At 39.8% G+C, this 18,494-nt stretch overlaps 1 protein-coding gene across 3 annotated transcripts in view; it reads right to left on the reverse strand.

Annotated features, from left to right (window-relative positions):
- kif6 (kinesin family member 6) overlaps positions 1 to 18,494 on the reverse strand; it is a 553,299-nt gene that overhangs the window by 441,973 nt on the left and 92,832 nt on the right. For all 3 annotated transcript variants that reach the window (XM_059982794.1, XM_059982793.1, XM_059982792.1), the window contains 3 exons: positions 16,165 to 16,294; positions 5,133 to 5,339; positions 4,219 to 4,362 (listed from right to left, as the gene is read on the reverse strand). In XM_059982794.1, the coding sequence (XP_059838777.1) occupies positions 4,219 to 4,362; positions 5,133 to 5,339; positions 16,165 to 16,294 (481 nt within the window). The remainder of the gene's footprint in view (positions 1 to 4,218; positions 4,363 to 5,132; positions 5,340 to 16,164; positions 16,295 to 18,494) is intronic.

Consider the following 18,494-nt stretch of genomic DNA (forward strand, 5'->3'; position numbering starts at 1 on the left):
CACCAGGACCACTTGGTTCTAAATCTTATTATAGATAGGATTAAAATATAGATGAAAGAACTGCCTGAGACAAAATAGGCATCCATTAGTCTCATGAGACCATGGATTTGCCCCTTGGAAGGTTTCCAGGGCGCAGGCCTGGGCAGGGTTGTATGGGAGACTGGCAGTTGCCCAAGCTGCAAGCCTTCCCCTCTCCATGCCACCGATGTTGTCCAAGGGAAGGGCACTAGGACCCAAGCAGCTTGGCACCAGTGTCGTCGCAGAGCAATGTGTTGTTAAGTGCCTTGTCCAAGGATACAACACGCTGCCTCAGCTGAGGCTCGAACCAGTGACCTTCAGATCACTAGACCACTAGGCCACGCGCCAACACCTCTGCCTGAGACCTGTAGTTGAGAAAGGCATCAAGAAACTTTGGTCACTGGGAACAGAGTAGAAACCACTACAGTGGTTGTGGCTACTGAAGGTCAAACATTTCAGCCTGAGGAATTGCTGCAGAAGTTTATTAATACAATTCAGTAGACCGGAAACAAATATAAATATGGGAAATAAAAACTGAAGTATAACCATATAACAATTACAGCATGGAAACAGGCCACCTCGGCCCTTCTAGTCCGTGCCGAACACTTACTCTCACCTAATCCCACTGACCCGCACTCAGCCCATAACCCTCCATTCCTTTCCTGTCCATATACCTATCCAATTTTGCTTTAAATGACAATACCGAACCTGTCTCTACCACTTCTACTGGAAGCTCATTCCACATAGCTACCACCCTCTGAGTAAAGAAATTCCCCCTCATGTTACCTCATGTTTTGGGCGATCTCTGTTTTGTAGTAGTATCTGGCGATGGTAGATAATTGCTGTGTTATCCATGTGCCCTAATCGAAAATTCCTGGAACTGTTGCTAAAAAATGTACGTAGTACTTCAGATATGATCTCACCAGCATGTATACCCATTTTATTCTCTAGACAATAAAAGACAACAATCCATTTGGCATCCTAGCATGCTAGCTTTGTGTTTCATGTATCAAGAAATGCAGATCACCCTTCATTACAGCATTCCCTAGTCTACCTCCAGTTAAAAAGTGTTCTGCTTTTCCTATCTAACAATCAGCTTCACAATTTCCCACATTATATTTCACTTGTCAATGTTGTACCTTGCACAGTTACCCAATCTATGTCTTGCAATGACTCTTTTCTCCCCCTTTACAACTTGTGTTCCCACCTTTATATCGTCACAGAAACTGGCTTCAATACATCCTATAGTCAATGACACCCCAGAGCTTTTCCATTGTTTACAGAGCACAGTTATGGAAGGATACTTTTTGTTTGGATGGATGTGTGCAACTCACACATCCTGAAACTCAACAAAATCAGGAAGAAAGCTCCCCATTGAATGGCAGCCCGTCTACCACCATAAATGTTCATTCCATGTATCACATACAAATCATGGCTGCAGGTACTCCACCTTCGAAATGTGCTGGAGTTCCTCATCTAGTTACTTCAATAACACCTTCCAAACCCACGGACCCCAGAGCAATAAAGCAGAGCAGCAGCTAGTGCGTGAAAATATCACCCACTGACTCCGCTACAAAATGCACACCACTCTAACTTGGAAATATAATGATACTCCTTCAACATCACTCGGTTAAAATCCAAGAACTCCCTGCCTTATAACACTGTGAGAGCAGCTACACCAGAAGGACAATAATGATTTAAGAGATGATTCTCTATGATGTTCTCAGTTTGCATTGGGGATGGCTGATAAATGGTAGCCTTACCAGCATTGCCAACGCTCCAAAACATGAACAACCAAGATATCCATGTGAGTAAATGCTACTATGGGGGTACTTGGCTATCAACCCTCTAATGAGCCTCTTTATTGCCCAAACACATCAAGTAGAACATTATCTAATTGATACCTATTGTGATAGATTAAGCAATTAACGGCCATACAGAGAAAAATAACTTACAACTGTTATGTCTGCAGCCCCCTCCTTTGTGAGAATCGCAAGAGCACTAGTTGAGGGGGGGTGAGTAGACCCAGGAAATGGGAGAGAGACGTGCTGAATGCCTCGTTCCACAGCGATGCAAAATAACATGACATTGACCATTGTCTCCTGGAGACCACGTTTGTGGATTAGGGACTATGTTACGTGCAAGCCCTCGGGCAAAGTGGGCTGGTTGAGAGAGAGATTGCATCATCCCAACCTGATTGACATCTGAGACCCCGTGAGGAATTATAAAAGAGGGTCTGGGGGGGGGGACAACCCCTTGAGACGCACCAGAAGAAACGCTAACGATCCCGTAGTAGCGGGAAGCCATTGGAAGGAAGCCACATGCATTCGGTTCCCCTTTTGCTTGGGAGCTGGTGGCCGGTACCACAGAACCAATGTTCTTGAACTAACAACGGGGAACCAACTTTCCCGATTCAACGGATTTGCTTCATAAAAGAGCTGGGCAAGTTTCTTTTCTCACAAATCTCTCTCTCTCCAACAAGTGAAAACCCAGCGGTCCCCAAAGGCTGAAGCCTGCAGGAACTGAGTGACTTTTATATTTCCATTGGACAATATATTATCCCCTAGACAAACGATCGAGCTGTTTCTTATTGATGGTTATTATTAGACCCGCGCTGTTAGATTGAGTAGTGACAACGTATATCATCTGAATGTTTGTATTAATCTTATTTTTGTGCCTCTTTATAAATAAAGACTTTTAAAAATAGTACCATCAGACTTCAACGGAGCTCTCTATCTTTGCTGGTAAGTGATCCAGTTACGGGATTTCGTAACACAACAATTGACCACAGGCTCATGAAATATTTAAGACCACAGGGAAGAAAGAAAAACAAAACTCTCCTTTATAAACAGAAGATGCACACCCTTTATACTACTCTGACCTATAAGGAATGTAATTGCGCACAAATATCCTTGGCAAACAAGGTAGACAAATACAGGCACCGACAGGGTAGATAGTCAAATTCTTTTTCCCATGGTGGTATTAAAAACAAGTGAGCACAGATATGAAGGATAGCCAACCACCCTCAAAGCCTTGTTATTGAACCAGCATATAGTGGTGCTGTGACAGCAGCTCTTGAGCTTCTTTCCCCGTATTACTGTGTGATAGTTAACTGTTGTAAAAGACCTCTGAACTTTGAAATGTCTCTGATCACTTTGAAAGCAATAACAAAAGATTGAAATAATTTTGAAAATTATAAATTTGCTCAGGTACACCTTCAAACACTTTAAGTTAATTAATAATATTAAGGTTATGTAAAACAAAACATAAAAGAAACTACTTCCCCTCCATCTACCTTCTGAATCATGATTAATAACCCAATTCAAAGCACTACACCAGCAGCCATTTCTGCCTTAAAGCTGAGTCAGATGCAAAATGTTAACAGTGAGACTTAACTGAAGACAGCAGATGATTAATCACATAAAATACTGTTGTTTTGTATTTGCTGAAAACATTCTTCAGTGCGCTCGTCATCCATTGACAGCTTACAAAAATCCATTCATCATTTCTTACCCTTTCCTATCAATTGATTGATTATTTCAGTGCTTTCAATGTCCCACAAGGTTATCTTATCTAGACATCCAGACAACACATTTCATAATACTTGATCAGACAGCAGCTTGCTGAGACAGCAGCTCTTGAGCTTCTTTCCCCGCATTACTCTGTGATAGTTAACTGTTGTAAAAGGCCTCTGAACTTTGAAATGTCTCTGATCACTTTGAAAACAATAACAAAAGATTGAAATAATTTTGAAAATTATAAATTTGCTCAGGTACACCTTCAAACTCTTTAAGTTAATTAATAATATTAATATTAATAATATTCCTCCAAGCATGGTAAAGTAGAACATACTGTATATCAACTCATCACAGGATACAATACCAATCTATAAAAATGCCTTTCTCAGCGAAATATTCACTTTCTGGAAATAAACAGCACTGGCATTAAATCATGAAACATCAAAGAAAATCTATCTTCTTTTCATGGAAATCCCTTTTAATTCACTAAGGCAGCAGAACACAAGAGCAGATTTATAACTGTTAAGTTAAGCAGGGGCAATGCTTTCTTTCTAACAGTTAAAATTCAAAGAAATCACTGCATATTTTAATATAAAATTTGATAGGGTGGAGCAACAATGCACTTCCACGTGCATACTATGAATCTGAATAGGAAATACTGAGAGAAATTCAAAGGACATACCTCCAAGTTCTTCTTATCTACAGATAAAGTTGCAACCATTGTCGTCATACAATTTCCACCCAGGCTGTCTCGCAGAACAGATGTCATCATGGAATTTCGATAAGGGATGTGTGCACGATTCTTTTCTGCCAGTGCAATAATAACCTGCAATTAAAATGAATAGTTTTAACTGAGCTTCTTGATATAATGAAGAACTAACATGTACATTAACTGTAAACTGATTCTTTACTGATATCTTTGCCCATCAATTCCTTTAGACCAATGTTCAACTTGATGCCAAAGTATTAAAGACCTAGCTTAAAAAAGGTAAAAAAAAATTAGGAATAGTAAGGGATAATACTAAGTAAACTCTTTAATATGATGCACATTTTTTCAAACAATGTAAGAGTCTGAATTACAGCCTTGATGAACAAACTCTAAACCAAATTAAAATATACACCCTGAAGTACAAAAGTAAATATTGCAACTACATTAATTACAGTAAACCTTTGTCTGGCATGGCACTTTCAAATCTATTAGCCTTACAGCCCTATTGCAGAAGTAATCTAAGTGGCAAAATGTCATTTTCAAGACTGAGTTATGAGAAATATCTGTATAAACAAACCCATCAAGCTGTGACTTCTCAACAGTCCCAGAAGTAGACATATTATATTACACTGCTAATTCAACTGATATTACTTATTTTTGAAGCTTCTTTAAACTTTCTGTGGAAAATGGAAATAACCTCCCATCTCATACTGTATATATATATATTCTGTAGTCATCCGTTGTGCTTACTTATAATGTCAATCATACAATGTCAACTGACTGGAGTAATTGTACTTCTTTTACTGTTTGATACAGTGAAAAGAGTAAATTCTCTCATCCTTTGCCACAATTTAACTAAGATTGCTTGGTGAGATCTCCAACCTTACCTGTTCCAGGTATGTCAGAGAGAGGTTAATGTACTTTGCCTCGGTCAATAGCTGTCCTCCCACTCCGGTCTTTGTAACACGCTCTGATCCAGCCAAGTCCACTAGGTGTAGTTTGGACCGACGGATGGTAGCAGAGCCTGGTTCACGACTGGAAACATGAATTGTAAAAATACAATGGGAACGGGTTGAGGCCTGGTTCATAGGAGTCTGTTAAATGAAAATAAAAGTGCAATTATGGTAATATCACAGGATTGTTCATTTGTTTAAAGGAATTTAGATATTACACAAATAAATGCACATAATTTCTTAGAGGATAGAGAGACTTTGTAAGAAACATGTGGCATTCTGGTTTTCCTCCACACTGTTATACACAGTGGTGTTGCACTGAGCCTGCCTTAATTTTTTTCATTTCCTGTTGTGTACTATATATATTCTCTTCTAGATCTTATAAGCTAAATACACTCTCAAAAAATACTGCATTGAAGATTGCAAAAAAGCCTTTCTCCAACCCTTGTAACTCACAAAACCCAAGATTGTTAGATACAACAACCTCAAATTCTGAATACATAGAGAGCTGTTATGTCCTGTCATCATGGTAATAATTAAGGGTCTTCTATAAACCTAACAAATGCTGCTCAAATTGAATAGATCATGTGGGGAAATACAGTCGATGCTCTTCAAACCCAAGATTACTACTCTATTTAATGGTACAACTTTTAATTAAACAGTGAAATTACAAACTTCACTCTGTTACAGAACATAAATATCAGTCCTGTTTATTAATCTTCCTTTGGAAACATCATTGATTTCGAACTAAATGAGAATAGGCAAGCAAAGCTGTGGTCACTGGCTTCACAAGAAAAAAAAATGTAAAAAAACAGCTATGACTGCAGCTAAACTAATCTGATTATGGTTCATATCAAGATCTCTTGCTCTAAAAGAAATTCTTCAGTGGTAGCATAATATCTGCCTTCCAACCGAACCTGAAGACACAGGACTGATCCAAAACTTCGACCAACAAATATAAGGCAGAACGAAGATTCACAGTGGTTAGGTAAAAGAAAAGATTGTATAAAACTTTAGACATATGTACTGCTTTCAAAATTCAAAACTACTGAACAAAGGTACTCAGTGGTACTGCATACGGTTGTCATTTCTCTGGAGAGTCAATAATATTATAAGTACATCTATTTAATTGACAATGTAACGATGAGGACAGCTGACCATGAAAGGGAAGAAGGGGAACACAAGGGAAGTAATAGGCAGGTAAGAAGAGAAGGGAAATAGAATAAGGAATGAACAAGGAGAGAACAGAAGAGAGAAGAGAGAATACTGGAAGATGGAAAAATTGATGTTCATGCATCAAGCTGGGGGCTACCCAGATGGAATATGAGGTGTTACGTCCAACCTGACTTTGGCCTCATCATGGCAGTACAGGAGGCCATGGACAGACATATAATGTCCTTGATGGTGGGTAGGCTGCTGCCGGAGATGAGTTGGGCAACTTTGTCTGTCAATTTTAGAGCCTTCCAGTCCTCTGCAGTTCAGGTTCTGTACCATGCAGAATTGCAGTGTATTAAGATGATCTTTACTGTGTATCTGTTGAAGGTTGTGAGTATAAATGTGCATAGCCCAGCTCTCTTAAGCCTCCTCAGAAAGTAGAGGTGTTAGTGAGCTTTCTTGACTGTGTAGGAATTGATCTGGGACCATAAGAGTTTGTGAAAAATGTGCAATCTCAGGAGTCTGAAAGTGCTTGCAGTTTCCACCATTGTGCCACTGATGTAAAGGCGGGTGTGAGTGGTGAGAGTCCTCCTGAAGTAGATAACTATCTTTTTGTCTTTTTGAAATTGAGGATGAAGTTATTTGCCTAGCACCATGCCTCAAGCTCTCCCACCTCCTCTCTGTAGGTTATTTTATTCTGTTGATTCTGTTGGAGATGGCAGAAGTTATGAAGAATGATGTGCTGGATATGGTGGCTTGTGGGATGGTATTTAAGTACAAAGGGAATCCTATCGATGTTAAGATGCCGAGAAAATGGGGTGAAGGCAGATGTGTAGAAATGGAGGAGATGCGAGTGAAGCTGTCATAAATGGTGGTGGAAGTGATACCTCATTCTTTTCAAAAAAAGAGGACATCTCATCTGTTCTAGAATGGAAAGCCTCATCCTCAGAACTGATGCAGTAGAGAGGGAGGAACTGAGAAAAGGGAATAGCATTATTATAAGTGACAGGGTGAGAAGACATATAGTCAGGATAGGTGTGAGAGGCAGTAGTTTTGTAAAAGATGTCAGTGGATAATCTCCAGCGATGGAGACAGAGAGATCAAGAAAGGGGACAGAAGAATCAGAGGTCTACGTTGGGTCTCACCTACGTAGTGGAGGCTGCACTCAAGAGTACTGGATACAATAGATGAGTTTGATAGACTCACAGATGAAGTGCTGCCTCACCTAAAAAGACTGCTTGGGGCTCCTGTATCGGAGGAGTATGTTCAACGTTGGATGAAATTAAGTTTGGAGGAACAACAGAATACGAAGATAAGCTGGAGAATAGACTTGAAACATGGTCAACCACGAAGTTACTACCATGCGAAACATGACAGAAGGGTTATTTGCCTATGCTGTCTTGCTTTTTTAATGGTCTACCTCTTTGTACATATTCTTCATGATTTGCCATGTAAGCAGGTAGATTAATTTAGTTCAGCTTATATGAATACTGCAGAATGCCATTGTAATTTAACATTGCACCTTCCAAGATTGTCACTGCAAAAAGATTAAATGCAAGAAATTCCAGAATGTCCTATGTGCAAGTTTTAACCTTCGGATGGATGCTAAAATCCCTAAAAAAAAGAACAGAAAACTAAGCAAGGTGCATAATCAAATCAGGTTTATTATCACAGACTAATACGACATGAATACATCATGCATAATGGGTGATTAACTTAAATGATTCAGATTTACTTGTCCATTGAAATTGAAGTCCCATGCTTCATATTCCATACTCATGAATACAGCTAAGTTCAAGAAACAAACATTATAGCAATAAAGTATCGATGGAATGTTAGATCTAAATCTCCTCCTTTAAATTATACAGGAATACAACATTCATGGTTTTCTTCTTCAGTGGTCTAGCTAGATGAGGATCTCTAGGTGATTTAACATGTAAAAACATATGCACAGTAACAAGGTGATGACACATTGGAAGACCATTTGTGTCTTTTGTTCCTACAGCAATAAAATAGTGTTTCAAGATTCCTATCAGTGCTTTTGAAATACAATATGATTGACATTTACAGTATCAAAAAAATCTACTGACTAATAACAACAAACTATGACCTTGATAATAAAACGACCCAGATAGACTGAAAAGACAGGGTGTCAACATCCAGAGCAAGAGCTGATTACACTCATTCTCTGTGATGGTCACTCCTCTTTCCCTATGGCACCGAGGCTATGAAGATTGCCCCGGCAGTTGTGCCTCATGTCCTCTAATATGATGAAGAGATAAGCAAGGCTTTGAGCCAAATCCAGGCTGCTCTGGGGTCCAGATCTGAGGACTCAATTTTGGTTTGGATTGTTGTTGTTCACTTCAATTGTCTGCATGATTTGCATTTGTTTATCTCTATCCCTTGCCTATAGGGTGTTAGTCTTTTACTTTCAATACTTTTTTTCTTTAATTGGGTTCTTTCAGGTTTCTTACTTTGTGGCTACCTGTGAGCAAACAAATCTCAAGGTTGTATAGTTTATACATTCTTTGATAATAAATGTACTTTGAATCTACATCATTAATATTGCACATGTAGCAGCAAATCTGTTGTTGACATTCCATAGCAACACAGTAAAATGCAATAAACAAAATGCCATTAAGTAACATTAGTACGACTGTACATGAACCCCTTTCGGGAAAAAGTGTTGTGATATCATTTATTCTAGCAATCAAATTGGCAATGTTCCACAATACCTGTGATTTCAAGCAATATGAATAATGCTGAAGAATGCGTAAATTCTATATGAGGGTAGTAAAGAAAGTTTTTAACTCATTGGCCTTCATAAATTAGGCCACTGAGAACAGGAGTTGGGACATTATGTTGAAGTTGTATGAGTCGTTGGAGAGGCTGAATTTAGAGTATCATGTGAAATTCTTGTCACCGATCAACAGGAAAGCTATCAATAAGCTTGAAAGAGTGCCGAGAAAATTTACAAGGATATTATCAAAAATTGAAGATATACAATATAGGTAAAAGTTGAAGAGCTTTGGACTTTACTCCCTGAAGCACAGAAAAATGAAGAAAAATCTTATAGAGGTAAACAAAATTATGAGGGGCATAGATAGAGTGAATGTATGCAGTCTGTTTCCCTCTCATGTTAGATGAGACTAGAACTAGATTATATAGGTTTAGGATGAAAGATGAAATACTCGAGAGGAATCTGAGGGGAAGCTTTTTCACTCAGAGGGTGGTGCACGTGTGAAACGGGCTACCAATGGAAGAAATAAATGAACATTTATGAGAAGTTTGGATAATGCATGGATGAGAGGCTTACAATAACTGTCCTCCACAGCTTGTTCTAGAGTACAGATTAAGTCAGAACAATACCTTGGTGATATAATAGAAAAGTGAAATGTTAAACAGAATAATCAGTTCCTGATAGAATTTAAAGACCACTTTTTTATGTCAGAATTTGGAAGGTAGGATGGAGCATGGGACTTCTGAATGCCAATATTCCAAAAACAACAGTTACATATCATAAGGAGTCCAAAATAAGCACTGTTTTGGTCCAAATACTAAAGAATTCTGTCATTTCATGAGAACATTCTTACAATTATGAGGGAGCCATTTAACAAGGGAATAAAAAAGTAAAGATAAATTTCCAAACCTAAGTTCTCAGTGAAATACATCATTTGCATTGACAACCAACACAAGTGAAAGACGTGCTGGGCAGTTTGCAAGTCTTGTCACACTTCCAGGTGCCAACATAACATGCCCACAATGTTCAGCAGAATAACAACAGCAAAACAAGTCCCTTACCTTGCATTCATCCACCAATCCATAAACATACACACAAAATACTCTAACTCCAGCCTCCAACAGACTCAAACATCGCCTTTCACAGTGAATTTGCAGGCTTGCAGACCCAGGTTTCAGCAATTGGGCCTCAACCTCCGGACTTCTGATTGGCTTCAATCTTTGCTATCAACCCCAGGACCCACCAATGATGACTATTGAGGTCCCTCGATAAGACGCTGAGGTTCAGGCCTTGAATTCTGGACTCCCGGATGATGGGACTGTCAACATGAGGCTTTCAACACTACTCTCATTGATTTGCACACCTGAGGTGGGGGGTGGGTCACTAGCCCTCATGCCTCCTGCCCACATGGATCACTGACTCTGGAACCTGGTGATGACAAACTGACCTGGGGGAGGGATTTGGCCACCAGCCTTCATTCTTACTGGTCTGCTAGCCCAACATCTGACAACAAATGTCCTTCATCTCACATCCACAGCATTGGCTTTTGAATGCAGGGTGGAAGCCTAGACTCTGCCCAGACCTCTAACTCCCCCACCCCATCCCATATCCCTGCCACTAAAACCTACCTTGACTCTAGAAAAACAAATATCTGAGCCACAACCTCAATGGAAACTGCAGCTCAGCACCATCTTGATCAGAATCTGTCTGGTTTTCAACACAATCTAGCACCTTTTCCTCCTTTAACTTGTTCCTTAATTTCTGGAACCTGCTGAATAAAATAGTTAAAGTTTGAATATTTTCCCTCTTCCAGGTTTGTATGCCTGCCCCACAAGTGCAATGTTTGAGATTACACTAGGTATATTTTAGAATTCAATTCATCAAATTACTCCTTTTTCTCTTCTCCCATCCTCATAACATGCCCATCACCTACACCTCCCCCCTTTCCTTCCCTTCATTCCGTCATCCACGACCCTCTACTATTATCTTCCACCTTTTCAGCCTTTTACCTCTTCCACTAACACTTCAGTTTCTCACATCATTTCCATTTCCTTCCCTTCCCCTGCTTTACATTCCTACCTTCTTCCTCTCATATTGATTTATTTTGGCTTCTGCACTCTTTCTTTCCAGCCATGATGAAATGTCAACTCTTCATTTTCCTCTCATTTTCCTGCCTGAACTCCTAAGTTCCTCTGGCATTTTTCATGTATTGGAATACTAATAGTAGTAGCATTTAATAGTCTGGAAGGTGTGCAGTCCAACACTACTGATGGGTTCTAGATTATCACTTTTACCATACAATTTCCGTAAGATCATAAGACATAGGAGCAGAACTAGACCACTTGGCCCATCCAGTCTTCTCCACCATTCTATCATAGCTCATCTATTCTCAACACCATTCTTCTGCCTTCTCCCCACAACCTATGATGCCCCGACTGATCAAGAACCTATCAACCCCTGCTTTAAATGTGCTCATTGACTTGGCCCCCACAGCTGTCTGTGGCAATTAATTTTACACATTCATGACACTCAGGCTGAAGAAATTCCTCCTGATCTCTGTTAATGAACAATCCTCTATTCTGTGGCTGTGCTCTCTAATCCTAGAAACTCACACTGTAGGAAACATCCTCCCCACATCCAATCTAACTAAGCCTTTTAAAATTCGATAAGTTTCAAGGAAATCCTCCCTCATTCTTCTAAACACCAGCAAGAACAGGCTCAGAGCCATCAAAATCCTCTCATGCATAAATGTTTTTATTCCTGGAATCTTCCTCATGAGCCTTCTATGAACCTTCTCCAATGTCAGCAATCTTTTCTTAGATAAGGGTCTCAAAACTACTCTCATTACTCCAATTGCAGTCTAACCTCAGCATCACATTCTTGCTCTTATATTCTAGTCCTCTTGAAATGAATGCTAATACTGTATTTGCATATATAACCTATAAGGAAATTCTGCACAAGGACTCAAGTTCCTTTGCACCTCTGAAGTTTGAATTTTCTCCCATTTAGAAAATAGTCTACACCTTTATTCCTTCTATCAAAGTGTATGGCCATACACTTTCTTACACTATATTCGATCTGCCACTTTGCTCATTCTCCCAATCTGTCTAAGTCCTCCTGCAAACACCTTGCTTCCTCAACATTACCTAACCTCCAACTATCACTGTATCATCTGCAAACCTGGCCACAAAGCCATCAATTCAATCATCTAAATCATTGATATGTAACATGATAAGAAGCAGTCCCAATACTGACTCCTGCAGAACACAAGTCACCATTAGCCAACCAGAATAGGCTCCCTTTATTCCCACTCTTTGCCTCCTGCCAGTCAGCCAATCTTCTATCCGTGCTTCTATCTTTTCTGTAATACCTTGGGGTCTTATCTTGTTAAGCAGTCTCATGTGTGAACCTTGTGAAAGACCTTCTCAAAATCCAAGTAAACAACACCCACTGACTCTCCTTTGTCTATACTGAGAATTCCAACAGATCTATCAGACAAGATTTCCCCTTAAGGAAGCCGTGCGACTTTGGTCTAATTAATCATGCTCCTTCAGGTACCACGAAACCTCATCCTAATGGGCGTCAATATGTTCCCAACCACTAAAGTCAGGCAAATTGGCCTTTAATTTCCTTTCTTATGCCTCCTTATCATCTTAAAAACTGGAGTGATGTGCAATTTTCCAGTCCTTCAGAACCATTCTAGAATCTAGTGATTCTTGGATGATCATTGGCGATGCTTCCACAATTTTTTCAGTTACCTCTTTCAGAGCCCTCGGGTGTAGTCTGTCTGGTTTGTATTACTTATTTATGTTTAGAGCTTTCAGCTTCCCAAGCACCTCCTTCTTGGTAATAGCAATTACATTCAATTCTACCACCAGACTGACGTTTGTCGTTGCCTTCCGTTGCATTTTAAAAGCCTCCCAATCCTTTAATTTCCCACTAATTTTTGCTATATTACCTGCCCTCTCTTTTGCTTTCAGCAGTCTTTAACTTTCTTTGTCAGGCATGGTTGCTTCATTCTTCCTTTAAAATACTTTGTCATCTTTGGGATGTATCCATCCTGTGCCTTCCAAATTGTACACAGAAACTCCAGCCATCATCCTTGACAGTGTTGCCTTCCAATCAATTTTGGCCAGCTCCTCACGCTCTCATGCCTCTGTAATTCCCTTTACTCCACTGTAATACTGATACATCTGACTTTCTCTTCTCCCTCTCAAACTGCAGGGTAAATTCTATCACACCAGGATCACTGTCCCCAAAGGGTTCCTTTACCTTAAGCTCGCCAATCAATCTGATTCATTGCACAACACTCGATCCAGAATTGCCCTTCCCTGAGTGAGCTCAACCACAAACTGCTCCAAAGAGTCATCTCATAGGCATTCTACAAACTCCCTCACTTGGGATCCAGCACCAACATAATTTCCCCACCCTACCTGCATATTGAAATCCTCTATCACTATAGTAACACTACCTTTATTAAATGATTTTTCCATCTCCCATTATAATTTATATCCTGCATGCTGGCTACTGTTTAGGGGTCTGTATGTAACTTCCATCAGCCTTTTTAGCTTTGCTGTTTCCTAACTCTACCCACAAGGATTCTACATCTTTTGATCCTATGTCACCTCATTCTAAGGATTTAATTTCAGTTTTACCAATAGAGCCACCCCAACCCCTCTGCTTATATATTTGTCCTTTTGATACAGTGTGTATCTCTGGATGTTAAGTACTCGACATCCAGTACTTGATGGTGCCCAAAACATCATACCTACCAATCTCTAACTACATGACAAGAACATCTATCTTATTCCCTACACTGCTTGCATTCAAATACAACACCTTCCGTCCTGCAATTCATCACTTTTTTCAATTTTGCTCCCACGTTACACTTCAACTCATCCCACTGACTGCAATTTTCCCTTATCACCTACCTGTCCTTGCTCAAAGTCTCACTACACACTGCATTGACTTGTACAGGTAGTCCCCGAGTTACGAACAACTCATACTTACGAACCGAGGAAGGAGAACGCCGTCCGCCATTTTAAGTCATTGCCGTTGACACTGGGTTGAGTGTTTAACTTTCTATTTGGCTTAAATTTTTCTTAGTAAGATTCACACTGATCCCGCCCTATGCACCCCCCGCCCCCCGTTCCGGTCGGCTGGTGGCGCAGTGAGATCAGTGTCGGGCTCGAGAACAGAGGTTGCCGAGTTTGATTTAATGACAGACCATTCCCGTGCTGGGTTGATGTCAATCCAGTGACTCCCGTACCATCTGTGCCAGGTTGATGTCCAGCTCACAACTCAACCTTGTAAAAAAAAAGACACTGCCACCTCCAGTTTAAATTCCCATGCGAAATATTATGGAGGATCAAATACCCAAACCCAGCACAGCCCCCACTTGTCCCATTTAACCTGTCTCAGAGCAGTGGAGTTTAGGACCTGGGGAATTCAGTGCTGTGGTCTATAGGACACAGCGGACCTCAGAACCCGGTGCAGGTTGGGACCCGCTGCCTGCAGTGTTTCTGTTCCGTTGATGGGAAGCGATCGCGATTGAAAATAAAGTGGAAATGATAAAGCATTTGGAAAGAGGTGAAACGCCGTCAGTCATTGGAAAAGTGTTAGGCTACAGTCAGTCAACGATCAGAACAATTTTAAATTATAATGGATAAAGTGAGAATAATGGAGCATGTGAAAGACCCTGCCCCAATGAAAGGTACAATTATTACTAAGCAACGCAGTGGTTTAATTATTGGAATACATACATTTCTTAAGTGTTTTATATGCATAGAAAGGTAAAATATATACTATATACTAAGACAAACGTTTGACTAACTGACACTAAATAATACCGGATGTACTTTTCCAATTTACGTACAAATGCGACTTAAAGACAGACTCAGGAACTGAACTCATATGTAACCCGGGGACTGCCTGTATACCAATTGTTCCATCCTTAGCCCTTTCACTCTGAGTTCTATCACCCTGTATCAAATTTGTTTATATCCTTCCCAAAAGCACACCCAGCAATGATATTGGTTTCCCTCAGGTTCAGGTGTAACCTGCCCTTTTGTACAGGTCATACCTTCGCTAGAAGAAATCCCAATGATCTAGAAATCTGAAACCCTGCTGCCTCCACCACACCCTCAGCCACTCAGTCATCTCTACTCTTATCCTATTTCTACCCTGACTAGCACATGGTACTGTGAATAATCCAGAGATTACAATATTCTCCCTGACTTTCAGCCTCTTCCCCAACTCCGTATACAAACTGCACAGGACCTTTTCCCCCTTTCTACTTATGTCATTGGTGCCAATCTACACCATAACCTCTGGCTGCTCATCCTCCCTTGAGGATCTTCTGTAGCTGTACTGAGACATCTGGGACCCTAACACCTGGAAGGCAATATACCAACTTGGCATCTCTTTTGTGGCCACAGAATCTCTTCCTGTGCACACCCTCACCCCCCACAACTGTCGAGTCGCCTGTCACTATCACTCTGACTGACTTTACCCTTCCCTGCTCAGCCTCAGCGCTGGCTATAGTACCTTGCTTCTGCTGCTTTGCCCTAATAGGTCATTCCACCCCCAAGCAGCACCCAAAGGGATATAAATATTGCTGAGGGGAATGGCCATAGGGGAATCCTGAACCAACTGCTTACTCTCGTTACACCTCCTGACGGTCACCCATCTACTATCTGAATTCTGCACCCTGGGTGTGACCGCATCAGTAAAAATTTCACCTATGAGGTTTTCAGCCTCCCAGATGTTTCAAAGTACATCCAGCTCCAGTTCCTTGATCTTGTCAGTCAGGAACTGAGGTTGGGTGAACTTCCTGGTTTCACTACCCTAAAATCCCACATCTCACAGTAGGAGCATTCCACTGCCTGAACTACCATCCTGTCTGCACATTAACTTCTCAAGCTTAAGTTCTAGCCTGTGCCTGGTCTCGCCAAAGCCTGGCCATTCTAATACTGGCTTTTCTCTTAAAGACATAGCAGATTTTCTCTGTGTTGATCACTACCTGTGCACAACTCTGAAATGGCACCATGGTCAGGCTTTGAAGTTACTCACCTCCGCTATCATTCGGTTAGTATCTCCCAGGAAGAGCAGATTAAGGGATTCTTCCTCATTGTTTGCCTGGTGAAGGGAGAGATTCCTAAGATGGATATGCTGATCAGAATCTTCCATAATAGTCACCTTGCTGATAGATGGAAATAAATATGATTAAAATCAAGTACCATCTGCATTTTAAAATCCAACCATCTTGATATGGGCTCTACTGGTCTGAAATAACTTTATCATGGACATAGACATATCAAAAAATGAATGACCAAGAAACACCACTCGAAGAGGGAGGAATAGTTCTGTGTCCTTGGTGACCTGTGCTAAAGTCTAAACAATAAACTCAAATGGTTGGGCTTTTTCCTTTGCTCCTGTTCCAACCATGTCAAAGTGAGCAAGCTTCATAAAGAAGGTACAATAATAAAGAAGAAGAATATTGTGCCACAACTAGCACAAGAAAACAAAATTAAATTTTGACCAGAGATTCTCATAAAAGCCTGAACTTTTAGCATTTAATCTTCCCTAATTTTAAGAGAACTGAATCAATGAGACGTATAAACTAGTTAAAAGTCAAACATTTTGAATTATGAACCAGATGATCAATATTTGAAAGCAGAATATGTTACATAAGACTAGAGAATGCTTGAAATCTGGCATAAAAACATAAAGCTCCTGCAAATATAAAGCAGGTTAAACAGTATGTCTAAAAGAGAGACCCAAGTTGATGATTCAGTTTACAGAATAAATGAAGCTTAACCATCCTGAACCATTAACTCTGTTTCTCTCTCCACTGGTGCATTTGTAGCATTTCTTGTTTTTATTTGACGTTTTTTAAATTCTGTAATTCTTCAACATCTTTTTAGTGAAGTATCTTAGGCCAGCTAATGCTTTCCAATGCTGATTGTATATTCCATACTCAAGATTTATTCAGACACCTAAATCTTTTCCAGCTTCATCCATCCCGACATTTCTTCTAAGCTCTTCTAAAAGTTGTTTTGATCGAGGCGTGGTGCATATACGCAGATCCTTCTTGAGAAGAACAAGGTCTATCAGTAACCTGACTTTGTGCATCTTTGTTGTAGGGCAGGGCACCTCTACAACACACACCTCCAATCTCAACTCATTGATTGGAACACCTGACTCCAAATAGCTTTTGTAGAAGGCATTACCCCAGAGGTGCTCATACTTTATCCAACAAATACATGTAATATTGGTTCATTATTATCAATAAATAAATAAGTATAACCTTTTGTGTTATTTATTTAATTGGGCTCCCTTTATCTAATTTTAGGATTGGCATGAAGATCTGATCACATTTTAGGTCATATTTATGGAGAAATAGAGGAAGTTCTACACAGTACACAAACTTTCTAGCACCACTGTATTCTATCTTTTTAGTGTATCCATGCCAGTCAGCCTTAGGTAATCCCACTTCCCAGCTCTGCTAGTTTTATCTCTTCATCTGTTTGTGTTCATCCAAAGACTAGTAAATTGGAGACATTGTTTTGCTTCCAGCAAACATTTCAGGCGGTGAGTTTCACATTCCAATGTTCAGAAATTAAATTTTCTTCAATCCTTCATATTTTACAGATAATTAACCCTATACCTTCTGACCTCTCTGTTAAAGGAAATCAGTCACTTTCTCAGGCTTTTCCAGATTTAAATAGATGCAAAGAATAAAGAATTACTGTAAAGTCATAGATAAGAGATAGAGCTTTTTTTTTTCAAACGAGTATGGCTATAAGCTGAAGTGAAAGTACATGGAAATGGGATAACAGTAAATGACTTTTATTTGGAGACAGTATAGGCAAAATGGAAGCAACAGTTTCTTTCTGTGACTATACTTCCTTGATTCTAAAGAAAACCAATAGCTTCTGAGTAAAAAGGATTCTTGGGCATTTTATTTTCAAAGAAAACTTTACAACATAAAATTAGCAGTAAATTCCTGCTTAGTAACAAAATGCAAGCTAATGCGTTCAGTGAATAGAACACCATCAGTGTCCACCACATGACAAGGCCACCAGAACTTTCCATAATTTGCTCACTTAAAATCTTACTCCATTTAGCTAATAGTCTGCCTTTGAGTTCTCTTAATGAAGTGCATGATCTCATACTTTCCCACACTAAATATAATTTGTCAAGTTTTTAACATTATTACCTTATTTACCTTAATCCCTGGTGCACTGTTAAAGTATCCTTATTGCAACATACCCTCTTAAACTATTTTTGTATCATGGGCAAACTTAGATACCTGAACCTCTATTCCTTCTTCCTTCCATAATATAAGTTATAGAGTCATGATGAATCAAAGAGTTATACAACAGGGAAATAGGCCCTTT

This window comes from Hypanus sabinus, chromosome 10 (genome assembly GCF_030144855.1).
Source record: "Hypanus sabinus isolate sHypSab1 chromosome 10, sHypSab1.hap1, whole genome shotgun sequence".
Taxonomy (NCBI): Eukaryota; Metazoa; Chordata; class Chondrichthyes; order Myliobatiformes; family Dasyatidae; genus Hypanus; species Hypanus sabinus.